Genomic DNA, 21,253 nt, shown 5'->3' on the forward strand with positions numbered 1-21,253 from the left:
AGTTTGACATTTCTGGAATTTGAATATGGATACCACTCTCATGTCTGTACGCTAAATGTAAAGCTATAGCTAGTAGCCCGTTAACTTAGCTTAACATAAAGACTGAAAGCAGGGAAAAGCAGCCAGTCCCAGTCCTACCAGCACCTTTAAACCTCACTTAATGACATTTTTTTCATCTTTTGACAGGGCCAGGTTAATTGTTTACTCTTGTTTGAAGAGTGGTGTCAATCTTCTCATCTAACTCTCAGCAAGAAAGCGTTGAAGCGCATTTCTCAAAATTATCCCTTTAAATGAGCTCTAATTATGTCTATTGTATGTAAATCAGCATGCAATGTAATTATATAATCTATGTAATAAATAGTACCCACTAACACTAACTAGAAAGTCTGTAGACATTAAGTACAAATAAAGTCCACAAGGCAGGATAATTAAACACCAACATACCAAAAAAACAAAAAAAACAACGCACATACACGCACACACAAGTCAGTGTGCGTGTGATTCATGTGTATACACTCTAGATCTGTCCCACTCTCTAATCCCATAATCCAGTGGTTAAGCCTTGACTGAGTGCCGCAACATTTTCATGAATGAGTTTGTGTCATTTGTCATGTGTCTGCGTGAGCGTGCTGATAGAGAGAGAGAAGGATGAAGGAGAGGCAGAGGGTTATATGTGTGTAAGACAAAAAGATGAATGAACATATGAAAGAGTGAAAGGAGAGGAAGGCTGCGAGTAGGACACAGAGGAGAGAAAAGTAGAACAAAGGCATGGAGAGAGAAGGAAGGCATGGCGAGTTGAGCAGTGGGAGTGAGCGAGTGGCGTGGTGGGGGTTGTTATTCTGTTTGGAGCAGATCCATATTTTCTCTCTGTACAAACGCAGAGTTCTCGTGGCTGACAAGCACTTTAACCTTTCCACTGGAACAACCAAATAATAAAGATGATATTTCTCCACTCTTCTGCTGACATAAAAACAGTAATCAGCCACATTTTGTCAGAGATATTTTGCTTGTTGGTCAAAAACAGACACCCAGACTTTGCTGTAATGGTAGCATCTGGTTTTACTCTTTTGAAAAATGACAAACAATGGCAAAATATGCAACAGGTGTCTCATACATCAAAAAGCTGGTTCATTGAAAAAAAAAAAAAAGCACGCTTCACAGTGCTGGTGAGTAGAATTCAGTTTGTGCTGCTCAGAGTTTCAAAAGAGAAAGTAATAATTAACAGCAATGTCTTTGTGGAAACAATGTCCCAGTTACTCAGGATACAATCTGCATGGAGTAAGTTAGAAAACACACTTTTAATTTTTTAAATTCATATATATTTTGATTTCTGGTGTATTCTCGCTATCAATTCTAGCATTCATGTCAGCTGTTTTTGACATCTGCTGCTCATTTATGTGACTTTCTTTATGTGTCAGTGACAGAAGGTGCTGCTTTGAATTCTGTCACCTGTAAGATGTGAGTTTAATGCTGAAACGATGGACTTTTTGGGTTGATGTCATGTTTGTCCAGAGCTGTTTGTGAAGAGTCTGTGTGTTAATGAGTGATAAAAACAGGTCACCAGCTGCTTATCCCCATTTGAATGGATCAACTTACTGAGCACACACACACACAGAGGCAAGTTCATTGCTCTGAATCCCTTCTTGTCTGGCCCTAACACACACATGCTCATGTCTTATGGCCTCTTTGCTCCCACCAGTCTTTATGAATGTTACTTGTGTGTTTCTTATTTGATAGCTACTTCCTCCTCAGCCTCAAGAGCAATCATCACACTGTCTGACAATCCTCGACCACTGACAGAATGTCAGTTTGAGCCTTTATTTAAGTAGGAAAGTTGATTGAGAACAAATTTACAATGATGTAAACTTGCCAAGAAAAAGTTTTTTAACTTCAAATTGGGAAAGAAACAAAAAAAAACAACAACAATGGGACAAACCATGATACAACGGTGGAAAACAGAATTGAAACAGAAGTGTTAGCCCTGAAACTGAACCTTTAATAAGGTGCTAGTATGAGGATTTTGTTAGTTTGAACAAAGCCAAGCTAACCACAGAAAATCAAGATAGTAAGCACAAATAATAAAGTCTTCCAGTGAGCCCAACCTAACAGAAATGTACCTTACACAAAACACGCATCTGCTTGTCATGGGAGAATGCTTTTAGAGTGGACTGACATTTATAAACTATATTTTTTTCCTTCTGTCTCAATCTCTCTCTCACACACACATTCACATAAAAAAACCCACTTATTCCTCATTCAAATCTCACTGCTGTTTTGAATAGGCAAAGCGTCACAGGATGGAACGTGAGATCATATTCAAACCTATTCATATTTTACCCAAACATCTGTAACCCAGGGGCATGTGTGCAGCTGAACATTCCTGTTACACCTGCAACGTTCAAACTGTGTTTTCAAGCTAATACAAATATTGTTTTAGTAAATGAGAGTAGGAGAGAGTTCATGATCACTGCCCAAAGGAGGCTAAGGTTTTTAAAGAACCTTCCTGTCAGCTTTGGCATGAGGCCAGACTGCTTGTTTTATATGTTTGGCAATCTGGCTAATGCTGCCAAAGATGCCAAAAAGAAAGGTGAAGGTACATTGTACAAGCAGTCATCATATTTGGATAATGTAATACGAAACAGTACCAAGGTGAGCTTTTTATCACTAACTGCTAATGTTCAGCTCCGGTTGTACTGGACACTGGCACAGTAAAGTTCATCCGTAGTCACTGAAGCTTTCTGACATACTGACTGCTGGGCTAGTTGCTAAACTATTGTAGCTGACAAGCTAATTGCTAACATGCTACATGGAAACACCAGTAAGTCACAATAGTTCTGTAACTTTGTTTTCTCTGTATAGGACAACCACTAGCTTTTTGTTCTTTCAATAAAATGTTACTGAAGAGAGATAAAAGCTAATAAGTTTGCTTATTAGCTTTTATCACAAAGACATATTTGTGCCATTGACTGCCAAAAGGTCAGCAGTGTCAAAATGTGTCAAAGTTCACCAAAGTTGAACTCTCAAAATATGCACAGATTTACTTAATCTGCTGGTTTTACTAGTGGTTTGTTTCAAAATGCTATTGTTTTAAAGGGTTGTGTGACCAGCTGCTTGTAGGTGTAAATGTGAGAATAAATCGTTGTGTTTGTTCCCATATTAGTTTCCTGTCCAACATGGGCTAACGCTAATTGCTTATGTAGCTTATATTTTTATTTCTGTTAGAAGTGCAAACAAAATAACATTACCATTCATTGCAAAGGAAAACAAGTGTTAACTATACGGTGACATGACTTCTTATTAAACCCAAGTCTTCCCTTTTTTGTTTGGAAATGATTTTCATACTATTTGCATCAGTGGCTCAGCTCGTCTCAGTGTGTTTGTGAATGACCAACTATGAATGAAGACTGTAAGGAGGATTATCTGCAGGTCAAAAGCAGGCAGGACTAAAGCACAAGTTGTGTGTTTTGCGAGTGTGTTTGTCTAACATGTGACAGTCTGAGCAGAACAGACATGGGGATTAAGGACAGGAAACAGACTGGCTTGAAACCCTTTGCACATCTGTACACAAACACACACGCTCTTATGTGCCTTTTTCCTGCAGTCAACCGCACAATTTGTGACTCTGAATCCAATTATTGTATATTTTGCGAACATGTACCCAGGCAGTCTCAAACACACACACACACACACACACACACACACACACACACACACACACACACACACACACACACACACACACACACACACACACACAAAAAAACAACCTGGCGCTGCACTCTTAGGTCACAGATATGCGTCCAACTCGACATGCATCATGACGTCATCAATCTCTCACGTTTTTGTTTGAGAAAGCGTGACAGAGCAAGAAACCGTGGTTACTATGGCAACGAGTAGGGCAAATATGACTGGTGACAACAGGTACAGACACACAAACACGTGGGCGCGACACACATGCACAAGGCAAGTGCATATATGTGGAGAGACAAACCATGTTGAACTTATGTCTCATGTGTTTCATGTCACATTTGACTAGGAAGACAGGAGATGAATGGAGGAGTAACTGGAGGAAGCAGAGTGTCCTTGTTAATGTGACATGGTCACATTTTAGTGATTGAATTTCCTCTGTGTGCCTGTGTGTGTGTGCCTGTGTGTGTGTGTGTGTGTGTGTGTGTGTGTGAGTTCATAGCAATGACTCAGTTGCCCAACTGCTTGACAGCCAACATGACCAGAGTTATGCAACACACTGCCTCTTCCTGCTTGCTTCCTGCTCTCATGCTGTACTCAGCTGTAAGAATATGCAGCAGAGAAGTCAAGGTAAATGTAAGATGATTGTTACCACACATCAACCTTACAGAGCCTCATGGACGAGCCTTATCTAAACAACAATTTACATCCTTGATTTACCTGAATTTGCACAGTATGCGAAATGCGTTCTCTTCTTTTCAAAACTGTCAAACCCATCTAGAAATTCCAGAAAAATTGTGGATCTGCATATATGAAACATTAGCATGTAAGCAAATCTGCTGGTAGTGATATCAGCTGAACCAGCTGAATCCAGCAAAGCGCCACCGGTTGGGAAACAGCAGTGGAGCAATACAATCAAAGCACTAGAGCTCAATCCATTCGAATGAATTAACTCCATGAGAAACCAGGAGACCTGCAATTAGATGTCTCTCATGGATTTCTTTATTTGATATTGCCTGAAAAGCAAACACACATTGTTGTGTAACGTCGCCTTAAGGAAAACCAACTGACAGTTATGCGTGAACCTGCTAACAATAGCCTGCTAACAGAAGTAACCTGCCAGCTACTGCCCACAGACACAGTGTGGGCGGACATGGTGCATCAAACCTTCTTTTGTTAGCAGCAGTTGCTCAACAGCAAATGTAGCATGCATGCGAAAAACATAAGGCTAATTGAGCTAGCGTCAAATGGAAGCAGTGCATTTAGGCATATTTTGGCAAAAAAAATTTTTAAAAAATGCATGTTTCTGAGTACTGATTTTTGTTGTGACCTCCACAAAAGAGCAATAACATTTCAAGCCAATAGACAGTGATCGTTTGATACTCAACATGTGGGCTGTTTTCGAAACTGCCTAAGCAGTTTGAAGCAAAATCTTCAGTATGCCAAAAATACCTGACTGTCCCACTGATTCATCAAAAATCTCCAATCTATTTCGCCTTCTGTGTCCCACAATGCAAAGCGCTGGAGTGGTCACAACAACCAGCCAAGCCAACAGCAAGGAAGATTTCTACACTTGTCTTGTGATATTTCATCATTAAATTTACTTTAAATTCTTTATGTATTTTACTGAAATTATGCAAATATCGCAAAAGGGAGAAAATGGTCACTATATGGCAAAACCAGCATGGACATTAACACAAACAAAAATAGCATCGATCAACAAGTTACAAGTTACAAGGTACCCTGTTTGATTGAAGAAAGGATACCAAGGATAACAAGGATAACGTTACACTTGACTTATTTGGCGCCAGACTTCTGGCAATAATATGATCATTAAAGCAACTTTTATCACCAACACACCCTACCCAAACACAACATGTTGCTTAGTTTCATTTGAGCAATTAGTGTCTCCATCTATGTGGGCTGCCCTTTAAGACAGGTGTGTTTCTACAGAAGAAAATTGCACAACTTGAAATAACACGAGGCCGGTAGGGAATCGGGCTTGCAGCTGGAAGATTACCAGTTTGAGTCCTTGAAACGATAAAAATACTGAGAAGACGGAGGCGAGTGCTGCACAGCCATGAATCTGATGCATATTTTTAATTCTGTGAATCAGTATCTCCTTCAGGATAAAAAATAAACACACAATTCAACCAACGTGACTCAAGAGTCAACTAACAAACACCCACAATCTGCCCAAAATAGATTTCAGTTCAGCAGTATTAATTGGAGGATGGATGATACTTTCATACTGTTCCAGAAAAACATTGCTCTTTTTTAAACTTAAATGTCGTATTTGGGTTCTTTTTTTTCCATTCTCCTGCACACTTGTTGCTTTATTTAAAGGTCCTGGTGTCTTTTTCTGTTTATATGTGGCTGTCTGAGTGTATATAGGTGCACGTTTCTGTTTCATGTTATACAGTTTTATATTATAATTTCTTAATGTGCAAATAAATTAATATTGTATGCTGGGTAGTAAAATGTGGATGTATAGATAGATGAATAACTGCCTCTCCTGCCTGCTTGTCTATGACCAGCAGAATAAGACCTGTAGGTTTTGGAGGTGAGCTTTCTGCCGTGGATGCATTAAACTTTTTGAATTGTGTTTTTCTATGAGACAGAATACTGTGCGCTTCGAGTGAACTGCTCCTCACTTCATAAAGGTCACACTGCTCTCTGCTGTCACAGGTTCCAGCAATGTCACATTGTCTGAAAATCACATGCTGTTTAATTGCACACTGTCTGCTATAGTAACTTCCAGCCAGACCACTAAATATCATTATATTCGCAGATGTGAGGGTCAAGTCGTATTAGTTGGACCTCTCTGCTGATCTCATTGTGTTGTGGCTGATATGACATGGTATTTTATATATTGTGCTCTTTTAAAGTGCACTGCATGATTCACATTGACTTTGCCATGGACACCCATTGTCTGTTTATGCTGCAAGCAATACTGCCCATGCCCTTTGCTTTAAAACGCTGTCTTTAAATAGCTTGGTAAAGAGCAATATTTGGGCAATACTTACTGGAGAGTTGGCCTGTTGGAGGAACTTACATAATTTTGAAGGCGGACCTGATTCTGGGAACCAAAGATATTTTGAGTGATATTATTTTTTTAAGGACTGACTGTATTATCCATATCAGATATGTCCCCCTAACCAGCTCCCACTGAAGCTGCAGGGGAAATGCCTCTTCTTTTAAAATGTTTCCCATGAATTATGCCTGAAGCCTGTCATGCATTCGCCTCAGCAATGTGCTTTTATGGCACTGAAACTTGTGGTTGCCAGGAAACGCTTGATAATATTTTGAGATGTGCATCATTTGTTGTCTACTGCTGGGAATATTATCTATTTTCACTTTACTTATCACCTTGTTTATAGCATCCAGGAAGACACTATTGTGGGCAGCCTTTTAATATTTTAGCTCATTTTCAAATCGTGAAACCATCAAACCCCCAGGAGGAGGATAAAACAATGGAATATTCACTGGAACTCACAGTCCACCTCCTACTCATTCCGCAGTAACAGCCGAATATCAGGCCCATTCATCAGTTTCTGAAAAAGCGGGGTTTGTTTTTCTTTCTTTTTCATCGGAGTGTCAGGACTGAGCGAGTTTTGTTGTAACTCTTCCTACTCTGTACAAAGACAAACATCTCCTCCTACACTCCCTATGTGATGAGTTCTGACGAACAAGAAAAACAAAAGTAGACAGTTAAGTATGTTTCTGTTTGGCAGAAAGCATCCTAGCATTGCAAATGTATTATTTGAGATATATTTCCTTTCTAAATGGAACTATTTACATTATTTTGGCTTATTGCATTGCAAGCACTTGTGAGGGTTTTCCGGTAGTTTACGGTTTCCCCTTTCATTGAAGCCTGGCTGCCCCAGAATGAATCTAGTTTAGTATGTCCACTTACTGCTCTGGTTATCATTATAAATAAAGTGAAGTATTGGAATTAATATGAAGCACATTCTGCAGTTGAAGTGGTTGACTCACCTTTCTTGCAAAACTCAAACGTAATACAATCTACCTGCTGTGACATATTTCCAAAGCACCCTTATAGGAAATAGGCCAATGTTATGCTCTGCCATGCCGGCTATTGCAATGCTTACCTGAAAACTGAAGCTGCCACTGCGGCTAGTTTGTCATAAGCCACACCTTTCCATTCCCCACGGTGAAGGTTATTATTGTCACTCCCCAAACGCTGCTGTGCTGAGCTTGCTGTATTCTTGCAGGGAGGACCAAATATTGACTGTACATATTTTACATTCATGTAAGTATCCATTGCACGAGTTGAAACATGGACAGTCTTAAAGGCTCAGTAAACTCATGATGATGAATGACCTCAATCAATCACCTGTTTCTGAGCTCTGCATCTGAATTCTGTTAGAAAACATTGTATATCTGAAATAATGTGTGATTGTATGTGCCAAAATATTCTATATTTGCTTGTTTACTTACTTGAATGAACAGCTAAATTCACTGTGTGTAATTCATGGTCAGGAGTGAAAGGGGGACTCTTAAAAAATGGCCTGACCTCTTAATTCAAACTATGTGAGCACGGCTAAAGCTGTAGAAGAAACAGGCCTGCTATTGTTGTCTCTGTATCTGAGCGTGTTGGGAAGCCAGCTTTCCTAACAGCTGAGGATAAACATACTGAGCTCTGTAACACCAAGCAAACGGCACAGACTGAGGGTAAGGAATGCAGCATGTCTGGATGGTGGCCTGGTCTGCTTGCTTGCTGTGTGTCTGCACAAGTGTGCGCAGGGCCTGAGCAAGATTTGTGATATTTTTCAGCATTCATTTAATCCAGGAGGTGGAGTGGTTAGTGACAGCTAAATGCAATTTAAAATGCATATATACATATGCATGCTAAAACACATAACACAATAGTCAGTTTTCTATTGATGCCAAAAAAACAAACAAAAGTTTGATTAAACTAGGAACAATTTGATCAAAGAACAGTTTTTATATTTAAATATGACCAAAACCTTAACTTATCTTAACCAAACCTGCCACCAACATCTTAAAGGATGCCATTATTCTATTCTATTCTACATGTGACACATGACATGGATATTTACTTTCATCTTTAAGAAAGGTGAAATCATTACTGAAAACGGCCGGGCATTGTGGTCTTTAGTGAATATTACCCAAAACAAGCATTACTATTTTTTTTCACAGGTGGATTAACACACAATGGCAGAATGGTGAGTATTTACAACACCTGGACAGTATGCAAGTGACACTGTCCAAGCTCAGGGTAATGAAGGGAGTTGTCGCCCAGTGCAACAGTGAGGTCTTCACGTGTTTTTAAATAGTTTTTGGACACAGAGGAGCTCTATAGCAAAGAGGAATGAGATATATCAGGCTTTGCGTATACAGATAATGCCTGTCAGCATGATCAATTCACTGTTGGTTTGGATCTTTTCATGGGATTTATCAACCATAAGAAAACTTTTCTAAATCCTCGTCTTTATTGTTGCGAGGTAAAACAAATATTTTTGACACGGAACAGGTCGCATTTAAGTAAACTGAGAAGTGGCTCAGATTAATGCCAATAACTCAGTTCGGTCCAAAAATACAGTTGCTAAATGTTCAGATTCTGCTGAACTTTTCATTCAACTTCCTCTCCTCCGACCTTTCATTCCTTCCATCCCTCTTCTGTTCCCCTCCCATTCCACCTCCTCTCCTTCCCAAGCGGACGTCACCCGAGACAGAGCCATTACCCCAGCGGCTAAAAACAGGTCGAGTGTTGTTCCGTGATGTCGAAATTAATGACTGCAGTCCCAAAGAGAGACGAGGGGGAGAGATGGAGGAGAGCGATATGAGAGACAGAAGAGGAGGACGAGTGGTTGAAAGCGTTTAAAGGACAGGACGAGAGTATGTCAATGAGAGAGGGAGGAGGGTGTTTGGAGAAGGGTGCTTTTACTCAACTGTACTCCCAACAGCTCGTATGACTCCCCTGTTCCCTCTCCGTCTCTAACATTACAATTGCAACATCATGGAACAGCGTTTGATTTTAATTTTGAAATTATAATGAGAGTCACAAGAGGATGACAGCTAGTCCTGAAATAGTCCACATGCGTAGAAAGCTGTTGTTATTTCAGAGCCGGGAGCATTTGGGTCAAGATGTCTATGCAAATGCATTTAAGAAGACTAAAAGTAGCAGTCGCATTAGTTTGACTTAAGCTAAATGATTTATGGGGATGTTTCTGCGTGTGTTTGTGTGACTAAGGCATTTGAGTATTTATAGTAATAAAGTATTATAGTCTATGATATAAATAATTTATTCTGAATCGAGAACATTGGTTAAAACCAACGTTCACCTAGACTGCACACTCACGCATCCAAGTTTCTGGCTGTAAGACGATATTTAAAAGGTCCTAATGTGAAGAGCACAGTTCAGAAAATGACTATGAGTGAGTGAAGGAAAAGCAAAGAGGAGACAAATGAACTACTGACGGTGTGGGTGGTTTTGGTTCCTTTCTTTTAAGCCCTGTGAGCAGTGTTGTTAAACCACGCTAGGAGCGCATCACAAGGATGAAGTGATGGCCCCCAAAGCACCATCATCAGGTCAAAATCCTATGCTTTATGACTGCAAAACAAATGACATTCCCATCAGCCTCAGCTGTACTGTCTGTTTAGTGACAATAAGCTAATGTTAGCATGCTGAGATACTTAACTAAGATGGTGAACATAATAAACATTATACCTGCCATTGTAACACGGGGCTTATTTGCAGGCTGATATTGGCCACACTCCATGAAGGCATTCACTGTGTGATGTCAGTGCTGTTGAGTGAGGACATGACTGTCGACTATAAACTGTGTCTACGCATCCATCAACTTCCTCAGCAAGTCACAGGAAGTTCATTAATATTCTATGGAGCCGAGGGACCCGAAACTCAACTGATGTTACAGTATATCCGGAAACTAGCTGACCACTTCTCAAATTCTCTCTGTGTCAGAGACACTTACATCAGTAGATACAGAGCCATTTGCTGCAGCGAATGATTATATACTTATATTTGGTGGAGTGCTCTGCTCCTGAGGGCTTCCTGGTGAATCTGAGGAGCAGCGCCGAGTTCAGCAGCACAGGGAAGATAAACGAGACAATTAAACAGCGCTTGATGGCACCTCAGTGACTAATGGCTTTTCCTTCCTGCTTGTCTGAGCACAGACAAACACAGTAGTAAGCAGCAAGGACTGTGTGTGCTGCATTGATGGACGCAAGCTTGTGTGTTTTTGTGAGTGTGTCTCTGTTTCTGGGCTGCAGGTTTGTAGCAGGAATTGCCAGGTAGACAAACACTTGTATACTTGAAAAGGCTGCACAGTTTTGGGAATGATCTCGATGGTAACCAAAATTCTTCATGATACCTGTTGTTTACATTTTATTACTGTGCTGAATGTTCACAAACTATCGTGAAAACTCGAGAACTACAGAGATTTACCTGGCGGTGACAGGCTAAATCAGCATTGTGTGAAGTCGTCAATACAACACACTTTCATTTATATGTAAAAGTTCCGCATTCCAGCTTTAACTAGCTAGCTAGCCAGAGTGGATAAAATCTGCTAGCGACAGTTGACATTACAGCTAACAAAATCGACGGGTCACTGACCAGAAATGAGGTCAAGGTTCCCATTTATTTCAGAAATGTCCAAGAACTCAGATTTAGCTTAGCATTATTAGCACGTCAAGGTTCGTACTTGCAGCTTGAACTGTGTGCAAGTTCGTAGCTCTGTACACTCTGTTCTCACAAGCAGTTGACTGTCTGTGCTGGAACACACAGTATTTACAGTGACTAGAGTTTGTGAGTGTCTCAGCATGTGTGGCGGGGGCAGGGGTTTTCCTGCCGTTACATCCTGTTGTATACCGTATTAAAGCCGACAGTCCGCTGGGAGTGGACGGATAGGACAGTCATGTGGTAATTAGCTGTGCTCATTAAAACTGACCTCAGGCTTTGTTCTGCCATCTGGATACATTGTCCCACCTCCTGTTAGACAAATGTGTGTGTGTGAGTGACTGACATGATTTCCTTTATCTCACAGCGCTGGATGGAAAATGACCCCACCTGTAGAGTATTGGTTATTTCTAATTTTCTATTCTAGTTATTGATCTGTCCTTTGATAAAACATCATCTCGAAAACAAAACTGGAAGTCCTCTGTCCCTGGGAAACAGTAAAACACTGACCACATTTCTGAACTTTCAACTCGTTTGTCTCAACATTACTAAATGCAACTGTATGAATTGTGAGTGAATGAATGATCATGTGCACATAATGCACACTTGCGCTTCCACTTAATTCTAAATGAGCTGCATTTTGTTGTAATCCACACATAGCAAGGAGAATATATGCCGCCTCAGCTCATCACATTCTTGAAATGCATTAACATTACATTGACAAGGGCAAATTCACTGGGCCATTGTTTGTTGGCACACGGTCAGCTGAGTTTTAAATTATGTTTTAAAATGTGAAGGGGTGGACCACGAGGACGCACACAGACAGTTGGTATAGCTGGAATGCAACAAATATGCGACATGAAATGCTGATTTGTTCATCTGGTGACCTGAAGTGAAGGTCTCGCGTTGATTCCCTGCAACAACACGTCCTAATCTAGTCAATTTCCTGTATGTCAAGAGTGCAGGACATCAGGATTTAAAGGGCCATATTCTGCAAGTTTTAGATCATAATCTGTACCTTAAAACAACGTGTAAAAATGTAATTTCACAGTTTTACTTGATGTTATGTGCAGGACTATTTTTTTTGGCCATGAGCAGTTGCAGCCAGGTGATGGGCAGAGACTCCAGGAAGTTACTGCCATTGCTGCTTTTACGCGTTTGCATGGATTCCATGCTGATTAGTGAGTTTTTAAAAGGTGCTGGTCAGTAGATTTTGTTACTTTTGGATAGAGCAAGGCTAGCTGCTTCCGTCTGTTTCCACTCTTTATGCTAAGCTAAGCTAAGCTAACAGGCTGCATGCTGGAACTTCATATTCAAGTGAAAGATGCGTCAAATTTTAAGACACTGGTTACTAATTTAGTGTCATTTTTCAACATGCAGGGTGCTCTGATGGACTTCTAAAGACAGCCCGTTCTCAGTAGTAGGAAGTAAATCACATGAAACAAGCTAAGATGGGTGTCCTTGTGCAAAGGAGGATTCACTGTTAAGTCACTTTTGCCTGTTCTAAACTGTTGTGAGCAGGAGCAGCAGCTAATGGACAAGTGCAGGGGGAGCAGTGAGTCATACCACCCAGCTCACAAGACCCCCCATTTTCTGCCAGATCCTGTGTATATGTCTGCGTATGTGTATGTGAGAGAGACAACGGCTGAGGGAGACCAGTCAGAAATCTGCAGCATAATTCAGTGTGTATATGCAGGAGTATAGTTGTGTGTATATGGGGGGGGACAGTAGGTTTGTTGAACAGCTCTCTGCAGGACAAAAGCATCTTTCTGAGACGCATGCCTATAGCTGATTATGCTGACTGCAGACAGCATTAACAGCATAGCTCACATTTCATACATGGTCCACTCTGCAGGCCTCATTCACACTGTAGCTGGACATGCGACGGCTCATACAGAGCATAATCTCACTGCTGGGATGTTAAAGACTTAAAATACAATAAGACAACTTCATTGTAAGTGTCATGAAACCGTGTTACTGTTCATTTTTATGCCGTTCTATTTGACTGTATTGTACTTGGAATTTGCTGGAGAATAGTCATTTGTTATATTTTAGAATTAGCTTTCAGTCTTGTGAAAGCATCTGGTGAACATATTGTTTTATTTTTGCTTGCTTGTGACACCTTAAAACGAATCGATGAATTTCACCTCCTCAGAGGGATTTCTGACAGTGCCATTTGAAGGACTTTAATGTGCCTGAAGAGGTAAAAGTGTCCAGTATTTCCAAATAAAACAACACAAATGAAAGAAAATCTGTTTTTATATATATATATATATATATATATATATATATATATATATATATATATATATATATATATATATATATATATATATATATATATATTAACTCACACAGGCTCACAGAGTGACAATGTGATATGAAAAATGTACATTTTTCTTAAAATTACTCAAACCATAAGGCGACATTAAAAAAAACAATTACAGCATTTAAATTATTAAGAAAGACACATGTAAACATACACAATATGTAATATAATACAAAGAATGTGTACGACACTTGAACATTAATAAATATGAAGTTAAAACTAATCTTTATGCTTGTAGCCGACAGAATAAGTGCAGTTTAGTTTATGACTCATGCTAAAAATCATTGAGGTTGCTAACATTTCAAATTGAGCTGTGTGCTGGGATCATGTGATCCAGATGATGTGTGTATCACTGCCTACTGCTTTCATAAAAATAACCAGGTTACTGTGTGTGTGTGTGTGTGTGTGTGTGTGTGTGTGTACATGTGTGTGAGACTTGCATACTAAAGGGAAGCAAGTCAGTGTTGGTATGACGAACTGTTGCTAAGCTGTGGCGGTTGCTAGGTGGTGGAGGGGGGCGGGACGACAGGTTTGCAGTCAGTGATGGAATCTGAGGGCTCACCTCTGCGCGTGCACATGTGCTTGTGTGTGCCTTTGCATTTATTTGGCTTGGATATTGATACCACAGTGTTTGTGCCACATGAAAGCTGCCGTTTTGGAGGTGATTTCAATTCCTGTTCACAAAAAAAAAACAAAACATAAAAAATGGAAAAGGTGCATCTCATTCAACCTCAGTGAGGTCTGACAAAAGGTTCGGTGAGCCGCGGCGTTCCATGGCGAATCTTTTTAAACTGTAACGAATGACTCATCAGAAAACAGACCATAAATTGCTGTCTGGCGGTGTCAGATTCAACAACAATGGGAAGAATGAGTCATTTATTTTGTCTTGTGTTGCAGATTCATGAAGGAAAGCTGGCAGAGGAACACACAGAGCGAAACCAGCACGCTCCTCGGCTTTCCCCAGGACGATTACTGTATTACACGCAGCAGGGGAAAGCCTCGCCATTTGCCGGCTTCCCTCTGTGCGTATGTGTTTTCATAGTTTCCAGCTCTTTCTGCACGGCCCTCAAGCTACGGTTTTCAGTGCTTCCCCCTCCCCAATTTATCAGCAGGTGCATCCCTACACATACTGTGCGTGCCTAGCTGGCGTCGCTCCTGTCAGATCTGGTTTGATCCAGTCGGGTGAAGGAGATGGTGGTGGGGTTGGCGGGGCGAGACACGGGGAGCCATTTGTACTCAAGGTCCTGTGATGGAGGGTCCAAACACCAGCTGTAGTGCTTTAACAGGTACATGCACGCCTCCTGGAAGCAAAACCAAAGAAAACTTCAGTATCTCTATGTTGTTGCATCGATTTAAACAGAACTTGCTTTCGGCCTCGCGCGTGATATTTAAAGTTAAAAGCAGTGGGGGGTGAAAGCCACGATTTCCTGATTTTTTTACAGCAGCGCAAAAACAAAATGTCCAACCAGAGGGCATTTGGCAGAGTGTCAGCCTCAGCCAACGCTGAATAAGTCTCCGACTTGTAAAGCTACAGCCTCCATAACGCAGTATGTATGCTTGTATGCTGTTTCCAGGTTGGAAAATAGCAATACAACGCAACACCTTTCAGCAGCCAAGTTGCGTGAGAACATGAGGTGTTTGGATGCAGTTGATGGCAGGAATGACTCAAATCCTAAACACTTTCTTTATATACGCGATCATCTGAGCATCAATAAGAGCTGTCTAACTATCTAAAATTCTCATTTTTCACTGAAATGTCGCTACTTATCATTCCACTGCAACCGTCCACTTGTAAAAGCTGAACCACAAGACAGGAAAAACCTGATATTCTGCTCCACTTTATTCTACATACTAAGTGCACTCAGAGCTCCATGGCTGGTGATATCATAGCCAGCATTCCCCATTGGCTGCTTCTCGGCCAAAGAGTCGACCAATCGCGCCTGCCAAAGCCAGTTGCTCCGCCTCTCTCCATTTTATGAATGAAGATTTTCCTGATAGAGGGGGAGGAGCAGGATGAATGAACGGGGATGGAGGAAGGCAGGGAAGAAGTGGGGGAACGGAGGAAGGACGATGAGGGTGGGGGTGGGAAAAGGGAGGGAAGGGGGAGGACGGAGCAAGGAGGCGATGAGTCACATCTTTGACCTAGATCCCTGTGGTCTACTTTTTACTCTGGTCACACCCCTCTGTGTGTGTGCGTGTGTGTGTGTGTGGTGGTATGTGCAAGTGGTCAGCCAAATGCTCTGGTCCTTCAGCAGTAACAGAGCAGGTTACAGTGAGAGATGAAGTGCAGTGTGCAAAACAAACCTGAACAACGACGGGTAATGTGTGTGCGTCTCGTCTGTTATCACAGAGCAGTGTCGGGTCGGGCTGCTCAGTGTCGCAGAGAGCAACTTTCCTGAGCTAAACATAAGGAGCAGGGTTGACCCCATTGCCATGGATGACATCATGTTTCTGAATGAATTTAGTCTGCAGTGATTAGTTGACAGCAGGTGACCGGACTGTGTCAGTGAATATGAAATGAAGTATTCATCAATAGATGAAGGGAGGGAGACTGGATTCCACCACATTCATTTACATTTAGATTTAAAAACACATTTCATTTGATTTAATTAGACTAAAACAAATTTATTTATTCTAAGAAAATATAAAGAAAGGTAATTAAATTGAAATATTTGTTTTATTAAAATGAAAACAACTGCATTAAATAATTGTATCAAACCGAATACTGAATTCATGTTCATGTCCAAATTTGATCAAATAAAAAAATATTTAGTGAAACATTCAATTTAAGCAACTGAAACTATATTTCTAATTCAATTACCAATTATATTATAAATACATTAAATAAACTACAAAAACTGATTTATTGATTGATTATTCATGCGCTCTGATTTGTTCTCTACATATTTGTAGTTGTGTGTGTACAAGTAGCTACGAAGCAGCAATAAGAACATGAGTTTGTCCTTCAACCAGCTTCTCATGGGTGTACAGATGTTGCCTGGGGGGAGGGGGAGACACACACACACACACACACACACACACACACACACACACACACACATATATGGAACGTGACGATGATTGTCCATTTGCAGAGCAAGAGCAGTAACGCTGTGCCTGCATTATCCCATTCATGCCACATGCTTAAACAATAAAAAACAAGCAGCCCCTGGTTATCTCCAATAAGTAATCCAATTTGAAATAATGGGATATGATTGTCCTCCTCAACAATGAGGAGAGCTGAACGAGGAGAGAGCAGACCATTAAACCGCTTTACACATTTCACCTGAGCTCCATTCAATCAGGCCCAATATTAACAATGACTCACGAGTGTGTGTGTGTGTGTGTGTGTGTGTGTGTGTGAGAGAGAGAGAGCGAGAGAGAGACATCCCTCATGGCTGCGTTTGGAGGGCTTGCAGTATCATCCCGACCACACTGCTTTTTGTGTGCATGCCTCGCTGCTTTTGCTCTTTAATAACCTGAGAGGGAAAATGCGTAGATGCTGTCTTAGTGGCTGTAATCTACCAGCATCGGTTAAATAACATACTTTGAGAGTGTTAGTTAATAGTGTGACTCAACGGATGTCAACTGCTGAGATAAGCCTCTCATTGGCTGACTGGTGCAATCTGCTTCCTTCCCTCTGCTCTCTCGTCTGGTCAGCAGCGACGATAAGCAGATGACAATGAACGAAGTCATGCAAACAAAGACTGCGTTGCCTGTCGGCTCGAACTAAAACAGAAATATGTTGTCTTATGTACATTTCAAAGGTTTGGCAGCAAAAAAAAAAAAAAAAAAAAAAAGGCTTCGTGGTTGAATCAGAAAACATGTGGTCTTAAAAACTGACCTTGTGTGTTTATCTGCTCGAATGCTAGCTGCTAACGTTAGCATGTCCGGCTAACTAGCTTACTGTAGTCTCCTAACAAAGCATTAAATGGAAGGAGCATCTCATGAGCTAACTGCATTTTGTAAGGTGACAGGCTGTTAAAAAAGAAGCCCTGATCTTACATTTTTCCTTATCATACTTCTACACTGCAGAATAATTGCCGTTTCCATGTCTTCCATTACTACAACTGATAAAAACGACTCGCAACAGTTGACATTTCGGCTGGCCAGCTCTGCTTTCGTCTACCGCTGTCTGCAATCAGACTTCATGCAGCCTCAGGACAGCGGGGCTTCGGGAAGAGTCCATTAAATTTTACTTTAAACTAGAGGGCATTTGTAAAGCTAGAGCCTGTATGAGACAAAACAAGGTGATGACTTGAAAGCAGAGGGGATCCTTCCAACCCAGTTGCACCAGCGTCCAATTAAAACCTTGGGAATCTGTAAGCTCAAAGTGGTTGTTTTCAAACTGGTGTCGCCCACCAGTCCCCAGGGTCGAGGCTCACAACACACAGCTGCTCCCAGAGGGAACGTCCTCACATGGGAAATAAATCTCTCTCCTTCCTGTTGTCACACCTGCAGCTCACCTGTCCTGCTCTGGTGCCTTCCATAGACCGTGTTTGCATGTATGTGTGTGAGTGTGTGTGTGTGTGCGTGTGTTTTGTCTATGTGTCTCTGGTGCATATAGGCAGTGGTGGCTATGGTGAGTGCTGCCGTGGGGACCAGCAGGTGGTTTGAACAGGACAGTCTGTACCTGGGCTCACACACACACGCATGCACGCACGCACACACACACAAAGCCAAGCAATTCATCATTGTGAGCAGTGTTCTCTTAGCTGAATGGCTGGGGGATGGTCCACCTCTTTCTATGTGTCACTGTCCGTTTCTCTCTTATTTCACTGAGTTGGTGCTACTCAGACTGACTTTTGTCTTGGTTTATGTTCCATATTATGTCAGCGATGGTCACAGTAGTGGTGCAACAAAAGATAAAGAGGGGTTTTTCCAGAATCTTCCCTCTGCTGGTGTCCTTTTGGTTGCAGATTCCCATTTTTCTCCCCTTTAGTGCACACATTCACTCATGATTAAAAACATAATGCAAGCAGTGTATCTCTCATTATATTAGTCACATCATGAAATCACACTATTTTTAGTTTTCGCAGACACACACGCAGGAATCGGTCTTGCTTTCAGTTGGCTTTTTGGCAGTGAAGGATTTAGGAGGGACGTTTTGCCCAAACAGAAACTGAAAGACCTTGTGAAAGGAGGAATTACGTCATATCATTGAGGGAGTTCTATTTCTGTGAAATATTCTGATGTATGATTACTGCAAATTTCCTGATACTTGGGTGTCTGCATGGGCGGGCGTGTTCAGTTGAGAGCTGTAGCATAAATTTGTAAAGTACATTGTGTTCTTGTTTGGTTGCAGCTGAAGAAAATATCTTAGGGCGACAGAATTCATATTTTCAAAACATAATGCTAACTATATCAAAGGAAATAGGGGTCTTCTCAGGTTGGCAGTTGTATTGGTGTAATTACTGTGGGCAGATTAGGGCGACCTAACCGACCGATTCTACATTGTTTACATCAGCTCTGTGGTATCGTCTCCTCTGTGACGAGGATAAACAGACAGATAAACAGACTTCCCTCCAACTGTGAAGCTGAAAACTGAAGCGCTGAGGCCGCTAGACCACAAACGTCTCAACGTCTCAGCATTTTAACTTCTTTGTGTCTGTTTCTGTGGCTGAAGAATATTCATTAACGGCAAGGCAGAGAGGAGGTGAAAAAGACAATTCTACAGACTGAATAACAAACTGCGTGTGCATGGATGTATGTGTATATATGAGTCACCTTAAGGAAGACGTCGGTGAGTTTGACTCCAATGCAGTTTCTGGGCCCGCTGCCGAAGGAACACAAGAAGTGCTCCTGGCCTGCGTTCCTGCGCATTCAAAAACAGAGTTACATGATTACACACAAATGCGAAACGTGTGCCAAGAAATCAGAGATGTACAAATCAACATTCTGACAAGGCTTAGAGTTCAAGGAACGCAAAACTTTTTAAAGACGATTTTCTACGAATCAGAGCAGGCAACCAGGACTGAAGCACTTCAGGCCTCTGTCTCATGTCTCTAACGAAAGATGGAGCTGAAGATGATCATATCCTGATCAGATGATGGCGACACGATGGGCAGACGATCTCAACCAATGATATGGCTCGAATGGTGGCCAGTGGTCACCGATCATGCAAGTAAACCTCTTTCATGTATAATGTACAAATGGATGATCCCTTTATGTATCAAAGTTCAAGGACTCAAAACACAACTGAACTGGAAAAGCATCCGTGAACAACACACCTCCACCTCTGACCTCTCTGTAGCCAATTACACCTTCGACTTATCTTTCAAGGCTCAAGAGAAAGTCACCTGAAGTCTGAAGGAGCACGACGGCACCACGAGGGCCTGAATCATCGTCACAGCTTGACACACGTTGTCTGTCTGACTCTCTCTGCCATACCTGCTGGAAGTCCTCTAAAAATATACTTAAAATAAAGAGATGCTGGTTGTTTCCAGCCGGCAGGTTTGTCAACAGCCTGCTAATGCAGGCCATCTCTCGCCTCTCACCGCTAATGCATCCTGTCTTCCTGAAACCTGAGCTCTGATTAAAGGCAAACAGGAAGCATTAGTGGCGTGTACAGTCTGGCTCCCGTGTGTATCCGAGGGCTTTGTGTGTGTGTGTGTGTGTGTGTGTGTGTGAGAGTTAGAGACGGAGGGAGAAGCGAGAATATTAGTGTTCTCAGTGTAATGGTTTAATGTTCTATTAGGCCCATCCTGAAACAGTGAGATGTGCAGCGTGCAGAGCAGATCTGTAATACTGAGACACAGAGAGGGAAGCGTTACCCAGCAGACCAGCACGAGGCTGTATCAAATACGCTGAATGGAAGGGAAGTCAATCAGACAAGTGCAATCTATTGTACAGCATAATTAATGCTTCTACTGTAGCATGTAATGAGAGGACAGTCTGAAATGCCACAACTGAGCATCATGACGTTAAATTCATCCAATTAAGCTAGAGTTTCAACAGAAGAGCTCCAGCTGAACTTTAAAAGTCTCTTATTGTCTTATGTAGTGATGTCTTTGCTTATATTCCCATGTATAACTTGCTGACTGTGCGTGCATTACATTGATATTCAACAGCAACACAGCTTCATGATAAGATGTTTGAACACTGAGCAATGTAGTAAAACCAGGTCTGATGCTGTGTCCATCGATGGCTTTTGCTCCCCGTTAGCCAAACAGCTGACAAATCAGAGGTAAGTAGGCGGGATCAAGAGCGTCATCTTCCTACATGGCTAGCCAGTTATGATCAGTGCTCCGGATTGGTTAGAGGAAAAACCTTTCCCAATGCGACGTCAGCTAACAGGAACACAATGTCACGCTAAATGAATAAAGAGCAATTACAAGGTCATTCAGTCTGATTGAGGCTTGAGCATCACATGCATATCACATAACATACAGTACAGTTTAATAAACAGACTTTATTTCTAGATACACTCAGTTTTGAGTCGCTGTCTGTGCAAGCCTTTTTGTGATCCTTTTAATGCTTGGTGCCTTCATTTGTACACAAACTGAGAATATTAAAATTTCATTTAATCAGGAAATCAGACATTTTCCTGAGAA

At 41.4% G+C, this 21,253-nt stretch overlaps 1 protein-coding gene across 3 annotated transcripts in view; it reads right to left on the minus strand.

Annotated features, from left to right (window-relative positions):
- The window catches only part of LOC139348612 (uncharacterized), a 35,581-nt gene that overhangs the window by 1,716 nt on the left and 12,612 nt on the right, over positions 1-21,253 (minus strand). For 2 of the 3 annotated variants that reach the window (XM_070988867.1, XM_070988866.1), the window contains exons 10-11: positions 19,428-19,515; positions 14,718-15,001 (exon numbers count right to left, since the gene is read on the minus strand). In XM_070988867.1, coding sequence (XP_070844968.1) covers positions 14,840-15,001; positions 19,428-19,515 — 250 coding nt within the window. In that variant the 3' untranslated portion in view covers positions 14,718-14,839. Of the gene's footprint in view, positions 1-14,717; positions 15,002-19,427; positions 19,516-21,253 lie in introns of those variants that run through there. The other variant, XM_070988864.1, reaches the window with a different exon arrangement.

The sequence above is a fragment of the Chaetodon trifascialis genome, chromosome 20 (assembly GCF_039877785.1).
Source record: "Chaetodon trifascialis isolate fChaTrf1 chromosome 20, fChaTrf1.hap1, whole genome shotgun sequence".
NCBI classification, from domain to species: domain Eukaryota; kingdom Metazoa; phylum Chordata; class Actinopteri; order Chaetodontiformes; family Chaetodontidae; genus Chaetodon; species Chaetodon trifascialis.